At 37.1% G+C, this 20286-nt stretch overlaps 1 protein-coding gene and 1 pseudogene across 1 annotated transcript in view; one reads left to right on the forward strand and one right to left on the reverse strand.

Annotated features, from left to right (window-relative positions):
- CD99L2 (CD99 molecule like 2) overlaps positions 1 to 20286 on the forward strand; it is a 114546-nt gene that overhangs the window by 51059 nt on the left and 43201 nt on the right. Inside the window, exons 2-4 of the mRNA XM_023507577.1 lie at positions 4998 to 5060; positions 16764 to 16835; positions 17870 to 17944. Coding sequence (XP_023363345.1) covers positions 4998 to 5060; positions 16764 to 16835; positions 17870 to 17944 — 210 coding nt within the window. The remainder of the gene's footprint in view (positions 1 to 4997; positions 5061 to 16763; positions 16836 to 17869; positions 17945 to 20286) is intronic.
- Positions 230 to 964, reverse strand: LOC100964205 (annotated as a pseudogene).

Genomic DNA, 20286 nt, shown 5'->3' on the forward strand with positions numbered 1-20286 from the left:
GAATGGAATGAAAATTAATTCACTACCTTATTTATTTGCTGTGTTGGGAAAAATCCCAGAACACAGCTTTTATACTTTCACAGTAATTATATGCAAAAGATATAAAGGAAGTCAGTGTAGTTGTCATCTTCTACTTTTTTTTCTTTCCCTGTTCAGTTTTCAGCTCCTACCCCACTCCCAAGTGCTGTAGTTGAAATAATACTGGTTTGGGGACATTGTAGAAAACTGGTCATAAGTGTTGCATAGTGTCCATAGGACTTGAGTAAAGGTATTTCCAAATGGCGTAGTAATGCACTGCAGCTGCCGTGGCCACAAACAGGTGCCAGATGGCATGAGCAAATGGAAAGATGCCATCACTCTTGAAGAACACAACTCCGACCTAGGCAATAAATTAAGCCTGTGAAGCCTCCACAGGCAAGTTCATGAAGTTCGTCAGTGTTATTCATTGATGTTACCACCAAGGCTGGAGAAAATCCCATCATGAGATGGAAAAAGAATTCAACCACTTTATACTTTTAATGGTAGAGAAATACATGAATGGTTACTCCAGTTGCCAGGAGCCAGGTAAACCAATGCATATGAGATGCCAGGGGTCCAAGTTCATGGAGATTTAACCATGGAGCATAAGAAGCAGCAATGAAGAAATAGATAACCATTATATCACACATGTGGAAACAAAGCTCCACTGTCCTTAAGTGGCTCTTTGTCCATGATATAATATTTTCACGTTTACTGTAGAGATAATGAAGAGGGCACAAAGGCCCATTCCATAAAGCCATGCTGTTAGCTTTTCCGAGCAGTCATCAGACTGCCACTGGAGGAGGGCACTGCTCACAATGGCTGGGACAGTGAGGAATGCATGTGTACAACAGTTAGCAGCATGTTCCTACCAAGTTGGTATGTAGCAGCCATTGGCTAGGGCCCAGTGGTTCATGAACTGCTGGAATCGATTCTTGAACCGCATTGATCCTCCACTCCTCCTGGCGTGGAGGGGGCAGTGTACCTCCGTCTAATCAGCAACGGTGGCATAGTGTGTGGCCCTCATGGGCTTGGGCTGCTCTGGGAGCCCATCTGAGTGCCCCATGGAGCTGCTCAGCTGCCAGAGTGGACAGGCTGGGGATTGGGACAGGGCCAGGGCTAGACCAGGCCAACTCCTTTGTTTTAAGATATATGGCTTGCAAATATTTTCTCCCAGTCATGGGTTATCTCCTCACTCTGTTAATGCTTTCCTTTACTGTGCAGAAGCTCTTTAATTTGGTGCAATATCGTTTGTTTACTTTTATTTTTCTTTGTGCATTTAGAGACCTATCCAAGAAATTGATGTTCAAACCAATTTTGTGGAGCTTTTTTCTCATTTTATCTAGTATCTTTACAATTTCAGGTCTTACATTTAAGTCTTTTATCCATTTTGAGTTGATTTTTGTATATAGTGTGAGATAAAGGTTCAATTTAATTCTTCTGTAAGTGGATATTCAGTTTTCTCAAAACCATTTATTAGGGATACTGTCCTTTCTCTGGTGTGTGTGTTTTTGGCATCTTTGTTGAAGGTCAATGGACTGTAAATATTTGGATTTACTTTTGAGCTTTCTATCCTGTTATATTGGTTGATGTGTCTTTTTGCCAGTACCACGCTGTTTTGATTACGATAGCTTGTATTTCGAAACTAGAGAGTATGCTGCCTCCTTTTTTGTCCCTTCTATTCCAAATTTTTTGGCTATTCAGGGTCTTTTCTAGTTCCATACAAATTTTAGGAATTTTTTTCTATTTTTGTGAAATGTGATATTGCAGTTTTGATTAGAGTTGCACTGAATTTGTAGATCACTTTGGTATCATATGGACATTTTGATGATATTCCTCTAGTGCATGAATGTAGGATATAGTTCCCTTCATTTCTGTTTTTAATTTCTTTCATCAATGTTTTGTAGTTTTCAGTGTACAGATCGTTCTTCGTGTCCTTGATTAAATTTACTCCCAAGTGTTTATTTCTTTATGCTATTGCAAATATAATTGTTTTAATTTATTTTTCAGATAGTTCTTGGTTAGTATATAGTATTTTTCAACCTTTTTTTAAATATCATGGCACACTTGAACCTGTAGTTAAACTTCCATGGCACACTTAAATTATGTTGATCAAAAAAAAAAAAAAAAAAAGAACATACTTACTGTGCTTTGAACTTCTTTTGAAAACAATTTAATAATCTTTAAGAATTTTCGTGGCACACCTAGGATCCTCTCATGGCACACTGGTTGAAAATCACTGGTTTATAGAAATACTGCTGATTTTTGTATGTTGATTTTCATAACCTGCAACTTTATAGAATTTGTTTATCAATTCTAACAGTTTTTTATGAAGTCTTAGGGTTTTCTATGCATAAGAGCATCATCAGCAAACATAATTTCACTTCTTCCTTTCCTACAGGAGTGCCTTTTATTTCTTTTTCTTGCCTAATTGCTTTCCTAGGACTTCTAGTACTCTGATGAATAGAAGTGGTGAAAGTAGGTATCCTTGTCTTGTTACTGGTGTTAGAGGAAAAACATTCAACTTTTCATTGAATGTGATGTTAGCTGAGGGCTTGTCGTATTAGTCCTTTATTACATTGCAGTACATTCTCTCTATACCTATTTTTGAGGGTTTTTAACATGAATAGATGTTGAATTTTCTTAAATGCTTTCAATATACCTTTTGGGACCATGTGGTGGCTGTTTTTCATTTTGCTAATGATGATGTATAACATTTATTGATTTCCATATATAGAACCATTCTTGCATCCCTGGGACAAATCCTCCTTGATCATGGTGAATGATACTTGGAATGCACTTTTTTTTTTTTTTTGAGGCAATGTTTCTTTCTATGGCCCTAGATAGAGTGCGTGGCATCATCATAGCTCACAGCAACCTCCAACTCCTTGGCTCAAGCAATCCTCCTGCCTCAGTACTGTGAATAGCTGCGACTACAGGTCAGCCAGATTGTTTTCCATAAACTCCTGAGCTCTAATGATCCCAGAGTGCTGGGATTACAGGCATGAGCCACATTGCCTGGCCTCTAATAGGCTACTGAATTTGTTTGCTAGTGTTTTGTTGAGTAATTTTGCATCTACATTCCTCAGAGATATTGGCCTGTAGTTTTCTTATAGTGTTCTTCTTGGGCTTTGGTGTCAGGGAAATGCTGGCCTGATAAAATAAGTTTAGAAGTATTCCCACCTCTTTAATATTTTTGGAAGAGTTTGAGAAGCATTGATATTAGTTTTTTAAATGATTGGTACAATTCAGGAGTAAAACCATCATGCCATGGACTTTTCTTTGATGGGGACTTTTTATTGCTGATTTAAGGTCCTAGAAATTGGTCTATTTCTTTCTGATTCCATGTTGGTAAGGTTGCATGTTTCTATGAATTCACCCATTTCCTCTGGGTTGCCCAATATATGTTCATGTATAGTTGTTTGTAGCAGTCTCTTATGATCCTTTTTTATTTGTGTTATCAGCTATAATGTCTTTTTTTGTTTCTGATTTAGTTTGTGCCTTTTTTTTCTTTGTTAGCTTAAGACTCTAGCTAAAGATTTGTCTGATTTTATCTTTTAAAAAACCGACTCTTAGGTTTGTTGTTCTTTTTATTTTTCTAGTTTCTGTTTTATTTATTGCAGCTCTAATCTTTGTTATTTCCTTCCTTGTGCTATATTTGGGCTTTTGTCATTTTCTGGTTCCTTGAAGTGTAACATCAGATTGTTATAGGTTGTTTGAAATGTTTCTTCTTCTTCCTCTTCCTTCACTTCTTCTTTTTCTTTTTCCTCCTCTTCCTTCCCTCCCTCCTTCTCCTCCTCCTCCTCCTCTATCCCTCCCCTGCTCCGCCTCCTTCTTATCTTCCTCCTCTTGCTCTGTTGTCCAGGCTAGAGTACTATGGCATCATCACAGCTCACAGCTGTTACCTCAAACTCCTGGGCTCAAGGAATCCTCCTGCCTCAGCTTCCTGAGTAGCTGGGACTATAGGTGTTCACTACCACACCTGGCTAGTTTTTCTATTTTTAGGAGAGACGGGGTCACACTCTTGCTCAGGCTGCTCTCAAACTCCTGACCTCAAGCAATCCTTCCGCCTTGGCCTCCCAGAGTTCTGGGATTTCAAGGGTGACCCACCACTCTGGCATGTTTCTTCTTTTTTGATGCTTGTGTTTATTGCTATAAACTTTCTTCTCAGGACTGCTTTTGCTGTGTCCTGTGAATTTCAGTACGTCATATTTCTAGTTTTAGATTTTCTTGAGATAATTTAAAATTCCCCTTTCAATTTGTTCTTTGACCCATTGCTTGTTTAGGACTATATTGTTTAATTTCCACATATTTGTGAGTTTTCTGAGATTCTTCCTATTGTTGATTTCTAGTTTCAGGTCATTGTGGTTAAAAAAGATTCTCAATATGATTTCAGTCTTCTTAAATTTAACCCTTGTTTTGTGGTCACATATGAGATCTATCCTGGAGAATGTTTTGTGTGTACTTGAGAAGATTGTGTATCTTGTTGCTATTAGATGGAATGTTCTGTAAGTGTCTAGTATGTTCATTTAGTCTAAGGTATAGTTCAAGTCCCATATTTCCTTATTGATTTTCTCTCTAGATGATCTATCCAGTGTTGAAAGTGAGGTATTAACATCTCCTACTGTTATTGTGTTATAGTCTGTCTCTCCAGATCTATTAATATTTGTTTTATTTAGGTACTTCACTGTTGGGTACAAATATATTACATAATAATTGTTATGATTTCTTGATGAATTGACCCCTTTATCATGATATAATAACCTTCTTTGTCTCTATAGTTTTTGACTTAGTCTATAGTATTTTGTTTGATATAAACATAGCTATCTTTGCTCTCTTGATTTTCATTTGTGTGGAATATCTTTTTTCACCCCTTCAATTTCAAAAGGGAAATGACCATTTCAGGAGAATATTTCAGTGTTATTTTTCATGCAAAGATAGTTACATTTAAAAATCTTTTTTTTTTTTTTAATTTTTAGGATCTGGGGACTTTGGTGATTTAAATCTGGAAGATGCAATTCTAGAAACTTCCTCAACAAAGCGTGAGTAGTAAATCAAATAAACTATTAAAAGCAAACAATAGTAACTAATATATACTGACTTAAGTATATATTATTAATATATATAGACTTAAGGAAAACAATTGGTAGTTTGTATTTCACTTGATCAGATTAAATACGGTTATCTTAAGTTATTTTATCTAAAAGAAAATCTGAATGTTTAAAATTCTTTGAGAATACTTAACAATGTATAATAGCTGATTGTTATTTTCTCCAGCTTAACCTTTAGCCCCTACTGATGTGAATCCCAGCAGTGGCCTCCAAGGACTGTCTTCTTAGCTCAAAAAAGGACTCGTGGAATTGAATAAGGGATTTGTATTTCTCCTTTTTGACTTTTTTTATAATGGCTTTTCTGAAAATGAGGTCTATGTGTCAGTTATCAATTTTCCTTTTAGCTTTTTGGAAAATATTTAAACCATTATTTTTAAAAATACATGAATGCTTCTGAAGCTGGGGTCTCTCTGAACCTTCTCCATTCTACTGACACCTACTCCCATCCCAAGAGGGAACTACGTCAGTCAGTTTGGAGTATGCCATTAGAGCTGTTGTTGTACAAGGTTGTAGAATTAAGTTAGTAAACTTATCCTGGAAAAAATGTTCCATACCTCACTGCTAAATTATCATTACAGTCCCCTTCAAAGTACTCCCCTTGGCAATCTGGTGACCATAGTGATATTCAGCAATGAGGTATATACCACCTTTTCTAGGATGAGTTTCCGAACTTAATTGTATGACCTTGTATGTATTATTTCACAATTTGATTTTTCGTTTAATGTGTATTGAAGACCTGAGAGAATATGTCTGTCTGTATTAGTTTATTCCAGCTACCTTAGCAATGTACCGCAAACTGGATGGCTTAAAACAATAGAACTTTATTCTGTCACAGTTATGGAAGCTAGATATTCTAAGTCAGGGTGTTGGTAAGGCCACTTTATCTCTGTGGGCTCTTGGGAAGAATCCCCTTCCTTGCCTTTTCCAGCTTTGGTTGACTCTAGATGTTCTTGGCCATAGCTGTATCACTCCAATCTCTGCCTCCATCTTCACATGCTGTTCCCACTTCTGTATCTTTCTTCTCTTTCTTGGAAGTATATTTAGTGGGTTTAAATCCTACCTGGATAATCCAGGTGAGCATCTTGAGATGCTTAACTTAATTACATCTCCAAAGATCCTTTTTCCAAATAAGGAAATTAATATATACAACAGAACTTTATTCTGCATATGTATCTACACTCATACACACACACACACACACACACACACACACACACACGTATATACCTTATTCTTTTAACTGCTGCATAGTATACTATGTACCACAGTACGCGTTCAGCAAACACCAGGGTGCTAGCCGTGTGTCAGTTACTATTTTAGACCTTGGGGATACAGCCATGAACACAAGAAACACAGTCCTGTGCCTTGTGGGACTAGCTTTCCAGTGGTGTGGATTTGGTCGTGGCCAATATTGTCATTGGCAAACCTGGTTTGTTTCCTTTTTATGCAGTTACAAATAGGGTTATAGTGGACATTCTTGTGTATGTCTTCTTTGTGCTGAAGTTTGGAACAGCAAACTGAAAGGATATGTTTGTTTTATGTTTTAATAAATTCTGCCAAGTTGTTTTCCAAAGTGGATGTGTCATTATGGACTTCTACTGATATTTTTATAATAGTCCCTGTTTTCCTACACCCACGTCCATACCAGATTTTAGCAATCAAAAATATCAATGTGACAGACAAAATAATATCTTCTTGCTTATTATATATTTCGTTGCCTATAAGATGGAGCATCATTTCATATCTTTATTGGCCATTTGCATTTTCCTCTTGTGAAATGTCTGTCCACATCCTTTCCCCGTTTTTCTGCTAAGTTGCTTGACTTTTTTAGTGGGTTTATAGGATTCTGGGTTAGAAAGTCAGGGGCTTTTGAGTCAGACTTACTGGGTCTGAACCTCTGCCACTTATTAGCTGTCACCTTGGGCAAGTCACCTGACTTCTCTGCACCCCAGTTTCCTCACCTGTTACATGAGCATAATAATAAGCCCTACCTCTTAGGATCATTGTAAGGATTATATGAGATGACCCATGTGAAGCACTCAGCATGGTACTTGGAACAAGGTGAGTACTCAATAAGCATTAGTCTTGTTGTTTGATTGACTTGATTTGAAGGACTGACTGTGGCTCAGCCTCTAGTGCAAGAGTCAAGTATACCTGCCTAGTGTATAGTGGTCTCAATGGCCAGCCAAACTCAACATAGTTCCTGCCAAAATCCAGCTGGATTTTTTGCAAAAAGAGAGAAGCTGATCCTAAAATTTATAGGGAAATTCAAGGGACCCAGCATGGCCAGAACGATCTTGAAAAAGAAGGAAATGGTGGAGGACTCACACTTTCCACTTTCAGCTCTTACGACAAACTGACAACAATCAAGACAGTGTGTGGGTGGTGCCTATAGCTAAGTGGGTAGGGCACCAGCCCTATATACAGAGGGTGGCGGGTTCGAACCTGGCCCTGGCCAAACTACAACAAAAAAATAGCTGGGTATTGTGGCGGAAACCTATAGTCCCAGTTACGCAGGAGGCTGAGGCAAGAGAATTGCTTAAGCCCAGGAGTTGGAGGTTGCTGTGAGCTGTGACACCACGGACCTCTACTGAGACCAATAAAGTGAGACTCTGTCTCTAAAAAAAAAAAAAAAGACAGTGTGGTACGGGTATAAAGATAGACAAAGAGATCAATGGAATAAAATAGTCTAGAAATAAACCTTTGTTTCTATGGTCAGTTGATTTAGCAAAAGGTACCAAGAACATTCAAAGGGGAAAGACCATCTCTTAAATAAATATCCACATGCAAAAGAATGAACTTTGGCTCCTACTCACACTATATGTAAAAATTAACTTCAAATGGATTATAGACCTACAACTGTAAGGCTCTTAAAATTTAAGTTTAGTGTATGGTATGAGGTGACAGGTTAGGACACTCGGGTCTTTTCCTGAGTGTGAATGCAATCCTCTGCATGCAGGTAGCCTCTTAAATCCCTAGGAAAATAAGTACACTTAATTTATTAGCAGTGGTGGCTTTAATGAAATTATTAACATCTCCAAAACAAACAGGACAAAACCCCAAAACAAATATATAAACAAACTCTCAATAAGTTTAGCTTCTCAATGAGGACTTTTTAATATTCCTTTCAGAGTCATGTGCTGGCCTAGCAGCCAATGTGTCTGGAACCCTTAGAACCAACAGCATGTGATGTCTGTGGTTGAATGACAGCTCTCAAGACCATATCATGCTGCCATCTTTTTCCCTATCTTAGCTTACATTTCATGTAATTGAGGTTTCAAAGAGATGGGCTTGCCTGCCTCTCCTTGGTGTAATCATTCATCTCGTGGAGACTGTTCTCTTCTGCACATTGTGTATCCCTTCTCTTATTTAAAAAGTTTCCTCAACCACCTAGGTCAGGATATTGTAAATGCCCTTCATTCATTCATTCCCCAGTGTTTCTTGGGTACCTGCTTGGCTACCAGGTACTGTTTCAAGTGCTGGGCATGCAATGTGGACATAGTCATGGTCCTTATGAAGTTCTTTTGTACATAAAATAACTTCAGATATTGCTGAGCCACTGTCAAGCAAATACAGCAGGTTGATGGGACAATGGCCCAAGGAGGGAGAAAGGTCACTTTAGAGTATGTGCTGAAGGAGCCTCTGGGGAGCAGTAATGTATGTGGAGTGCGGAAGGAGCCCTCAAGGCCAAAGGGATCAGGTATAAGACCTCTGAGACAGAAAAGATCTAAGCTCATCCCAGGGCCTGGAAGGCAACCTGTGTGGCTACAGTTTGGAAAATGCTGGAGAAAAAAACAGAAGTTGTGAGGGGAAAGATCATGCAGGGTCTTATGGGACACAGTAATAACTTTTATTGTAAGTGGAAGGGGATTCTCCTTAAGGATTTTAAGCTACTTTACTAGGATATAATTCACATCCTATGCAATTTACCCATTTCAAACATACAATTCAGTGGTTTTAAGTACATTTACAGGGTTTCACAGCCATCATTGTAGTCAATTATAGAACATTTTTGTAACTTCAAAAAGAAACCCTGTACCCTTAACCTATCACCCCCCCGCCCCAATCACATGATTCTTCTTATTCCTCCCCATCACCCAAAAGCAACTACTAATTTTTCTGTCTCCATGGAGTTCCCTATTTTGAGTATCAGTAGAATCATTCAATAAGTGGACTTTATGTCTGGCTTCTTTCACTTAGCATATTCCCATGGTTCATTAATGTTGCTTTCAGAATGCCCACCTGCCTGTGCACCCTGTGTACTCTTTCCATTTTTCTCTGTAATCATCTTGTAGGGGAACACACTTTAGATTTTACCAAATAAAACTTCTTGTGAGTGTCCCCATTTGGGGGGGAATGTGCGGGCACTGTTTGAATCCATCTGGGCTGCTATAATAAGATACCTTAGACTAGGTAATTCATGAACAACAGAAATTTATTTCTTAAAGTTCTAGAGGCTGGAAAGTTCAAAATCCAGGTGTCAGTAGATTCAGTCTGGGGAGGGCTGTTCTCTGCTTCATAGATGGTGCTTTCTAGCTATGTCCTCATATGGTGAAAGGACGAAAGAACTGCCTCCAGCCTCTTTTGTCTGGACACTAATCCTGTTCAGGAGAGCAGAGACCACATGACCCAGTCACTTCCCAAAATCCTACCTTTTAGCTCATCACCATGGGGGTTAGGTTTCAACATAAGAATTTGGGGGTGAGGGGACACAAACCTTCAGACCATAGCAGGCATCGTTATTAAACCACAGCTGGTGGAACCTACCCAGTTTTGTCTACTATTTTGGTACAGCATCATATTATAGAGAATCACTCCTGGTAGGTGTGCTATGTTGCTGGCAGCATTTGCTGAGAGCTAACAACTTTTTTTCTTGAGTTTTTTATTTTGAGAAAGGCTTCACAGAATTTTTTTTTTAATTTTTCACTACTTTGATGAAGTTAACTTACTATTCTTAGTATTTAATAAGTAGACTCTTTTCATCTCAATTGTGGATGATAAGAGATCCCATTCAAAGACTTAAGACGTGAAAATCTGTAGTTAATAGTTTCTTAACAAGTACATAAATGTAAGCTCTTGTTCTGCATCACTACAGGCTCAGTCTGTGACAGAGCAACTGGTTCCACTGCATGGAAGGACCACCCTCTCTTGAAATGGCACTTGCAGATCTTCAGAGAAACCAGACTTTCCTAGAAACAGTGGATGGTAGGGCCGAACTGCACAAGTCTGTAGTCATCAAGACTGTGGAACTGGCATAATGTAGATCAGCAGAACAGAATTGAGAATCTGAAAATTAAAAAGTTAACTGACCATAAATATATAAGTTTAAGACAGATAAATATGTTTACACAAGAGCTGTTTGAGTCATACAAATTTTAAGTTAATATTTACATAAGTGGCAATGGCTTTTCTGAAAATTGCTCAAATAATGGTTTCAGTAATGTAATTACTCTTTTTTTACCTAATCATGATACTATAAATATGCATAAAGAACCTCATTTAGACAAGTAAGATTATAGACATAAAACATCTTTAAACTGATGATGATCTGGGTTACATACATACATGTAATATATATGTATACATGTATGTATGTATGTTACTCAGATCATCATCTCTCTATATATATGTCTATATGTATATATGTGTATGTGCATATATATATATATGTATATCACTCAGACCATCATCTATATATGGTGTGACAATTAAGTTCACAAACTCATCCTAGAAAAAATGCTACATATCTCACTGCTGAATATACTGTGGTCACCTTCAAAGTACTTCCCTTCAATATGTAAAATATATATATACATGTATGTATGTATGTGTGTATATATACTCATCCTAGAAAAAGTGCTACATATCTCACTGCTGAATATACTGTGGTCACCTTCAAAGTACTTCCCTTGAACATGTAATATATATATACATATGTATACGTATACATATATACATATATGTTACTCAGATCATCATCTCTATATATGTCTATGTGTCTATATGTGTGTGCATATATATATATATGTATATCACTCAGATCATCATCTATATATGGTGTGACAGTTAAGTTCACAAACTCATCCTAGAAAAAGTGCTACATATCTCACTGCTGAATATACTGTGGTCACCTTCAAAGTACTTCCCTTGAAAAGCTATGAACTGATGCCAGCACCTAGTCCACCCTTCAAAGTACTTTTTCTAGGATGAGTTTGCAAACTTAATTCTCCAACCTAGGGGGTGGACACACACACTTAAAACTTAAAATTTGTATGACTCACACATACACACACATACACACTTAATGATAGCAAGTTGTCACATGTAGTTATGTTACCATGAAAATCCTTCCACTGGTGTCATCTTCACATTACTGTGTGCATTAGGGTACCCAAAACCTTCCTAAGGAGTAGGATGCAGACATAATCATTTTAGGGGAAAGACTTTCTGTATTCTCTACTTCCATAAATACTTTACACTATAACTGAACTGTAAAAGAATGCACCTGCAGTAGTGGTATGGTCTTCTTTCCCAAAGCCCCTTGATAGAGTTTGAATGTCTGTCCCTTCCAAAATTCATATTGCAATTTAATTCCCAGTGTGGAAGTATTGGGGGGGGGGCTTTAAGAGGTGATAGGGTCATAAGGACCCTGTTTGAATACTTGTTTTGTTTTTTAATTTTGGGGGGTATACATCTAGAAGTGGAATTGCTCATTCATACAGCCATTCTGTTTCACTCTGTGAGGAGCTGCCAAATTGTTTTCCACAGAGGCCATTTTTACATTCCCACTAGCAATGTATGAGGGTTCTGATTTCTCTCCATTTCCTCACCAACTTGTTATTTTCCTTTTTTTAAATTAAAGCCATCCTAGTTGGTGTAAGGTAGGACCCCATTGTGGTTTTCCTTTGCATTTCCCTATAGACTAATGATGTATTTATACATTTGTCAGATATGTAATTTGCAAATATCTCGCCCATTGCAGATTGTCTTTTCACTTGCTTGATGATGCCCTTAGATGCACTAAATGTTTTAATTTTGGCAAACTACAATTGATCTATTTTCTTCTTTTGTTGCATATGCTTTGGGTGTCATATCCAAGTATCCACTGCCAAGTAGGAGGTGATGAAGATTTACCCCTATGTTTTCTTCTAAGAGTTTTGTGGTTTTAGTTCTTATAGTCAGGTATTTTGTCCATTTTTGAATTCATTTTATGTATGGTGAGAAGTAGGGATCCAACTTCATTATTTTGCATGTGGCTATCCAGCTGTCTAAGCAACATTTGGTGATAAGATTATCCTTTCTCCATTGAATGGTTTGGAAATTCTATTGAAAATCAATTGATCATAAATATGAGGGTTTATTTCTGGAGTCTTAGTGCCATAACATTGGTCTATATGTGTACTCATATACCAGTGCCATATTGTTTTGACTGCTATAGCTTTGTGGTAAGTTTTGAAACTGAGAAATATGATTCCTCTTATTTTGCTCTCTTTTTCAAGATTGATTAGGCTATTTAAGATCCTGTGCTATTCCATATGAATTTTGGAATTAGCATGTTCATTTCTATAAAAAGGGCTACTAGAATTTTGATAGTGATCACATAAGATTTGCAAATTAATTTGGGAAATATTGCTGTCTTAACAATGTTGAGTACTGTGATTTAGGAACATGGGATTTCATTCCATTTATGTAGGTCTTTAATTTCTTTTACCAGTATTTTGTAGCTTTAATGCACATGTCTTTATATTTCTTTGGTTAAAAATTATTCCTAAAAATTTTATTCCTTTTGTTGTTATTATGAATGGAATTGTTTTCTCATTATATTGATTATTTTTAGTATATAGAAATTCAACTGATTTTCATATATTGATCTTGTATCCTACAACTTTGCTGAACTCATTAGCTCTAAAAGTTTCTTTTTTTTGGTGTGCATTCTTTAGGGTTTTTTGTATATAAGAGCATGTATCTGTGAATAGAGATAATTGGATGTTTTCCTTTCCAATCTGGATGATTTTCTTTACTTTTTCTTGGCTAATTGGCTAGAACTTGCTCTACTGCATGCATTAGATAGAAGTATTTATAGTGGAGATCCTTGTCTTGTTGCTGATTCTAGGCAAAAATTTTCAGTCTTTCACCTTTAGGTACAATATCAATTGCAAATTTTTCATAGATGCCCTTTATTTGGCTGAGGAAATTCCCTTTTTCCCCCTAGTAATTAAACAGATAAGGCCAAAATATTCATCTGAATGCTGAAAACAATCTAATAGAGTAAGCCCAATTCTCACTTAAAACACAAAGAATGGACTCCATAGGGCGAGAAGAAAACAAAGATAGCAGTTATCTTTGGGACCAGTGGGAAATTCCCTTCTATTCATATTTATTGAATGTTTTTATCATGAAATGCTGGTGGCTTTTGTAGGTTGCCTTTTCTACATTCATTGAGCTCATATGGTTTTCCCCCTTTGTTATGTTAATGTAGGATATTATAGTATTGATTGATTTTATTATGTCAAACTACCCTTGCATTCCTGGGATTAACTCTTCTTGGACATGGTCATTTGGTGGATTTGGTTTGCTAGTAATTTATTGAGTATTTTTGCCTCTGTATTCATAAGGGTTATAGTTCTGTAGTTTCCTTGTGATGATATTTGTCTGACTTTGGTATTACTGTACCCCTGGCCTCTGTAGTTTTTTTTTTTTTTTTCCTTGAAGAGTTTGAGATGAATGAGTATTGATTTTTTACATTTGGTAGAATTCTCCAATGAAGATTTCTTTCCTGGAATTTTCTTTGTGGAAAGTTTTTTGATTGCTGATTCATTTTCTTCACTTGTTAAAGGTCTAGGTGTAGTCAGATCTTATATTTCTTCTTTTGATAATTTATATGTTAATAGGAAGTTATTCATTTCATCTAGGTTATTTAATTTATTGGATTGTAATTGTTCAAAGTATTCCTTAATAATCTGTTTTATTTCTGTAAGTTTAATAGCAATGTTCTCTGTTTTATTCCTGAATTTAGTAACTTAGGTCTTCTTTCTCTTTATCTTTGTCAATCTACTAATAGTTTATTGATTTTGTTGATGTTTTAAAATATCTTTTTGGGTTTTATTTTTCAGTCTTTCTATTCTCTATTTCATTTATTTCTGCAAGAATTCTCTGTATTTTCTTCTTTTGCTTGTTTTAGGTTTCGTTTGCCCTTTTTCCAGTTTTAAAAAAATTGTTATTTAGTTTTTCTTATCATAAACTTAACTCTGCAATCCAGCTAGATGTGGAGGAGAATAAGGAAAATATGGAACCCAAAGAACTACAGCAAGAGCACGAAAATTATAGGATATTTTGAGCAAATGGGTAGAGGGATATTCTTCTAAGCTATAAAAAGAACGGTCTGGTAGTTAAGATAAAGCACAAGTCAGATTTATTTGAGTTGCCCATAGTTGGTGATTTAGATCTTCTTGCTGGTTTTGCCATTCCTGGACCCAAGTGCTTCCTGGCTTCTGTAATGTTCATGCCCCCCTGCACCTTGCCAAAGACCACATGCTTGCCATCCAGCTGTGTGGTCTCAGCAGTGTGGATGAAAATCTGAGAGCCATTTTTATTGGGTCTGGCATTTGCCATGGACAAGATGGCAGGACCTATAAGCTTCAGGATGAAATTCTCATGATCAATATTTTCCCTATGAATGGACTTGTTGCTAGTGCCATTATGGTGTGTGAAGTCACCACCCAGGCACATACATCCTGGAATAATTCTGTGAGAACAGGAATCTTTATAACTAAGTTCTGTCTCTCCAATGTTTAGAGCACAAAAGTTTCTGCTGTCTTTGGGACTTTGTCTGTAAGCAGCTCAAAGGAGACACAGCCAAAGGGCTTGCCCTTGTTGACCATGGCTGGCAGTAGTGGGTGGCTCTGCATGGTGATGGCATCTGCAAAGCCTTTTTCTAGCTTCTTAATGTGAATGTTTAGATTATTGATTTCAGATTTTGTCTTTGTAATGTAGGCATTTAGAACTGTAAATTTCCCTCTGAGGACTGCTTTCATGGTAACACATATATATGTTTTGGTATCTTGTGTTTTCATTTTTGTTCTCTCAAAGTATTTTATAATTTCTTTGACTTACTGATTGTTTGGAAATGTGTTAATTTCCCTGTAATTGTGAATTTTCTAAATGTCATTCTATTACTGACTTCTGTGTTCATTCTGTTGTGGTTGAAGAGCATAGTTTATATGATTTCAGTCTTTTAAAATTTGAGACTTATTTTGTCAACTATATATGGTCTAATTTGGAGTATGTTTCATGAGCATATGAGTAGAATGTGGATTTATTACTGGGTGGTATATTTTATAAATGTGTATTATAGTTGTTTTTTAGAGTGTTCAAGTCTTATATTTCCTTTCTGATCTTCTACCTAATTGTTCCTTTTGTGACTGAAAAGAGGGAATTGAAATCTCCAATTCTTATTGTTGAATTTTCTGTTCTCTTCAGTTTAGTCATTTTTTGCTTCATGTAGTTTGGGGTTCTGTTAGGTGCACATGGGTTTAAAATTATTAAATCCTCTTTCATTGTTATCATTATAAAATGTCAGTCTTTGACTCTGACAACAATTTTTGTTTTAATGTTAATTTTAGCTATTATTGGTATAGCTACCTCTCTTATGGTTGTTTTCATAGTATGCCTTTTTTCATCCTTTTACTTTCATATTATTTCGATTATTTTATTGATGAGATTTTGCTACAGTGTCCAGGCTGGAGTGCAGTGGCTGTTTACAGGTATGATCCCTTGAATTCTTGGGTTCAAGCAATCCTGCCTCTGCTTCCTGAGTAGCCAGGACTACAGGCATGTACCACTGCACCCACCCTCAACTTATTTCTATTTTTCCTGTTTGTTTTCTCAGTAGTCAATAATTGAGTTCTTCGTGTATACAAAGCTAAACCTGCTTCATCTCTGCCTTTCCCATTCCTTACATCTTCTTTCTATTTAGTACTTCCAGTAGTATGAACATGTACAATATAGTCTTGATGATTATAAAGAGAGACCATTGGAAAACTCATGCACATTGTGCAACTTGTGAAAGATATCCATAATTTTAAAGAAATATTGTTGAGTCAAAAGACCTAATATTTACAATAGTAACCGCAGTTATATAAAGTTACTGTTTTATAAAAACTGCTTTCAGTTTATGAAATACTTCTATATTCCATGAGGAATACAACCTCATTCTATCCCTCTGCAGTGCTATCTTTGGTTACAGTGCCAGGTTGATAGTTGTAGAAGCAAGACTTGGAACTCTCCAGGTCATGGCCAAGCTGTGGAAGTCTGTGGAACTCCCTGAACCATGAGGTCATTTCCAACAGATTTTGGTTCAATCCCTAACTCTGCTAATTGCCAGCTTACATGTGGGACCATATCTGCCTCACCATCCTCATCCTCTGAAGAAAATTGAATAGAACCTATCCCATTTAAGAACCTATGTTATTTTGTCATGATTCTCAGTGATTATTTGGGAGCCCTACATAGAGGGGCCTCAAGGACCAAGGCAAAGATATGCTACTCGTGATGTAACTTCTCCAAGTTGTGAAGAAGGCGTTATGTTTTGTTACTAAACATGCTTCCCTTTGCTGTCCTCCCTTTCCTTTTTAGAGAAATGGGACCGTGTCACCACCACCACAACCAAGAGGCCTGGAACTACAAGAGCTCCAGCAAATCCTTCAGGTAAAACACCTGCCCTAGAGAGGCTGGTGAGGGAGGGCCCCTTGGCATTGTCTCTGGAGCAGCATCCAAGTGAACTACCTGTAGTTTTATGCCCCATGTGTGCAAAGCCCACTAAGGTTTCTCTCTGAACATTGGTTTTAACTTAATGGAGTGTGTACCTGGTCTATCACTATGCCTTCCTTCTATGTCTTTTATCAAAAGTCTTGCCTGGGAAAATTTCAAGAGGAAAATATGTTTGTACTACTTCCTGTTTTCAACCATTTCATATTTTAAAATCAGGGAAGATACAGTTGTTTAGGTTTTATTAAGCCCATCAAACATTTTTCCTTGAGGAGATGTAACATTTTGGAGTGGCATTTTTAGTAAACGATTTTGGAGCTTGGTACTTCTTTATGACTCATTCCTGTAGTTGTTTGGGCCTTTCCTAGATGGGTGGTTTTACTATTCGAGTATCCTCACTGATGTAAAGAAAAACTTGGCCCTGGCAGCAGCCCATTACCCATACTTGACTTGGGGCATGCTAATATATTCTCTGCAATAGCTCTCTGCAGAGGGCTAATGTCCTTTTGAAGAGACAGTGATGACTCAGGAGAGTTACTGCCACCGTATGATTCGCCTGCATTTCTTCACATTTCCACATTCAAAGGGGTGATTTGTGATCATGTGGACCCCCTTTTGATTGCACATTTTATGGGCTCTATGCACCTTTTTTTGAATTTTGGGTTAATACTTGTAATCAGTAAGGAGACTGTTAAAAATGTTCTGACTACTGGTCTAAGCAAAGCATGGTTAGGAATATAAATTACTTGAAAAGCTGGTAGTGTGCTGCAAAGTCACAAAGCAGTAACTTGCTCCATCCTTTAGGTATTTCATTCCCAATGTCTGTACACGGAGTGGGAATCCAATTTAACTTTTTGTTTTCATCCATTGTTCTGATAAGTTGAACTCATGGACCTCTTGAGGGTTTTTTTGAAATTTTGTATGCAGTTGTGAATCAGTTGGCTATTTCCTTTGTGTTTTGGGGCCCACTGAAGGCAATGACTTTGACTTGCTTGATGCTCTTGGTGATCGAGATGATGGCCGCAGGAGACCGAGCACAGCGCAAGGAGGTGAGTCCTCACTGGCTGAAACCACCGATGGGGCAGCGCTGCAGGTCCCTCCCTAGCCGGGTTCTGTCTCTGAACTACAATAGCCCACAGGACCACTCTGGACCTGGCAGAGCTTGGGGTACATCCAGCCACAGGAGAACCCTGAAACAGTGGTCCTTAAACTTCAGTGGTCCCAGGACTCTCCAAATCATTGGGGATCTCAAGAGCTTTGGTTGATGTGGGTCACCTCTCTCAATATCTTAGGACTTAGATTGAAAAAACCTTTAAACATTTATTAATCTAAAATGAACAACACTAACCCTTCCCTCTTAACTAAAGTAACATATTTTTACAAGAAATAACTATGCTTGGCAAGAGAAAAACACAGTCTAGTGAGCAGAGCAGCATTATGTTCTACTTCTGCAAATTTCTCTGTCTGCTCCTATAGGCGACAGCTGGCTTCTCAAGTCCATGTCTCCATTCAGTTGTGGGATGACATTTTGGTTCAAGTGTAGGAAGAAAACCCGGCCTCACGCCCATATGCAGTGGGGAAAGGGAGAGATATTTTTTTTTATTAAAATGATAGCTGTATACATTAATGCAAACATGGGGTACAGTGTAGAGTTTTCATATACATTTTGAAATACTTTCATCAAGATGGTTGACATAAATTTCATGTCATTTGCATAGTCATTGTGTCAAAACATTTACATTCTAGTTCTACAAAAGTTCACTTGTACCCTTGTTAGACAGAAGGCTTTTCAGATCAGTGTGGACACTTTTTGATAGGACACCACAACTCAACCAGTGGCTGTCCCTTGTGGGATGAGTACAGTGTGGAATGTGCAACTTTATGGGCAAACTTTCCTCACTTGGTTCCATGGGACTCTGTAGCCCTTTCAAGGTGTCCTTTCACTCATACATGGCTTTGTAATGTTGTGCCTCAGCCACTTGGAAACACACTGGTATCCTGAGGTTTTTCGAGCTTCCAAGTAATGTCATGTTTCATTATGTGAAACCAAAAGTCACATGTATTTATGTCATGACCCGTCTCATTAGAAAAAGTCTATAAGTATTTGGGAGCTGTTAAACTCACAGTCGTGATTTAGGTTTTTCAAAATTCTAATTTTTACTTGCCATCTTATCATTGGCAAAAAATGCCATCAGTGGTTTTCTTTGTACTGATGAGCTCATTTCATTCATTTTTAAGAAAACATTCTGGTGAGTATTCAAGTTGGCAAAATCATAGTTGCTCATAGAAAAAAATAGTTAAGTATTTATTAATTACTCTTCACTTCACTCTTTCAAGGAAAAGTCTTCTCTGAGAAGAATGGCTAAAATTGCTCAAATGGCAGTAATCACGCAAGTGGTTTTTCTGTGTCACCTTTTGTATTTCAGTGTGCCGTGTAAATGCTTCAAATGTATTTACTGTTTTGTCAGAGTGAATATTAAAAGGTCATGCTTTAATAGAACATAATTTTTCTACTTCTGTAGTTTTGCAGTGCTACTGAATATATCATCCAAATTTAGGAGCGTCAAACAACATTCAGTTATTTGCTAAGTTTACCTGCATTGCTGAATTTCAGCCAATTAAGTTTCAAAACTTTTTTGACAAAATGATCCTTGTTTATCAACTTTCTCTTTGTGTATTTTTTAAACATTAAACTTTTGTTTTTAGATAATTTCTGATACACATATATTTGTAAGAAATAATACAGAGTGACTCCTTGTACCTTTCATCTGGTTTCCTTTAATGACAGTGTCTTGTCAATTGTACCATATGTTCACAGCCATATATTGACAGTCATATAATCCACCTGATTTATTCCAGTTTTCCAGCTTTATTTGTACTCATTTTTATGTATTCTTTGCAATTTTATTACATGTATAGGTTTGTGTATCCACTGTGATAGTCAGATACAAAGTAGTTCCATCACCATAAGTATCTCATGATTCCATTTTATAACTACACCAGTCTGCCTACAGTTTTGGCCCCTCCCCCAGCCCTTCCCTAAACCCTGGGAACTATTAATCAGTTTTCCATTTGTAAACTGTTTTCATTTCAAGAATATCAGGTAAATGGAATCTTCAAGCAGACAACCTTTTGGAATTGGCATTTTGTGTGCGACGTAATTCTCTTGGGATCTATCTAAGTTGTGTCTATCAATTGTTCATTCATTCTTATTGCTGAGGATTACTCTGTGGTATGGATATACCACAGTTTGTTTACTTCACGTGTTGAAGTTCTTTCCAGTTTTTATAAAGCTACTACGAATTCTCATATGTACTTTTTTGTGTGAACTTACATTTTTCTTTCTTTAGGATTAAATGCCCAAGAGTACAATGGTCAGATCACATGGTAC

The sequence above is a fragment of the Otolemur garnettii genome, unplaced genomic scaffold (assembly GCF_000181295.1).
Source record: "Otolemur garnettii isolate 467f Iridium unplaced genomic scaffold, OtoGar3 scaffold00190, whole genome shotgun sequence".
Classification (NCBI taxonomy): Eukaryota; Metazoa; Chordata; class Mammalia; order Primates; family Galagidae; genus Otolemur; species Otolemur garnettii.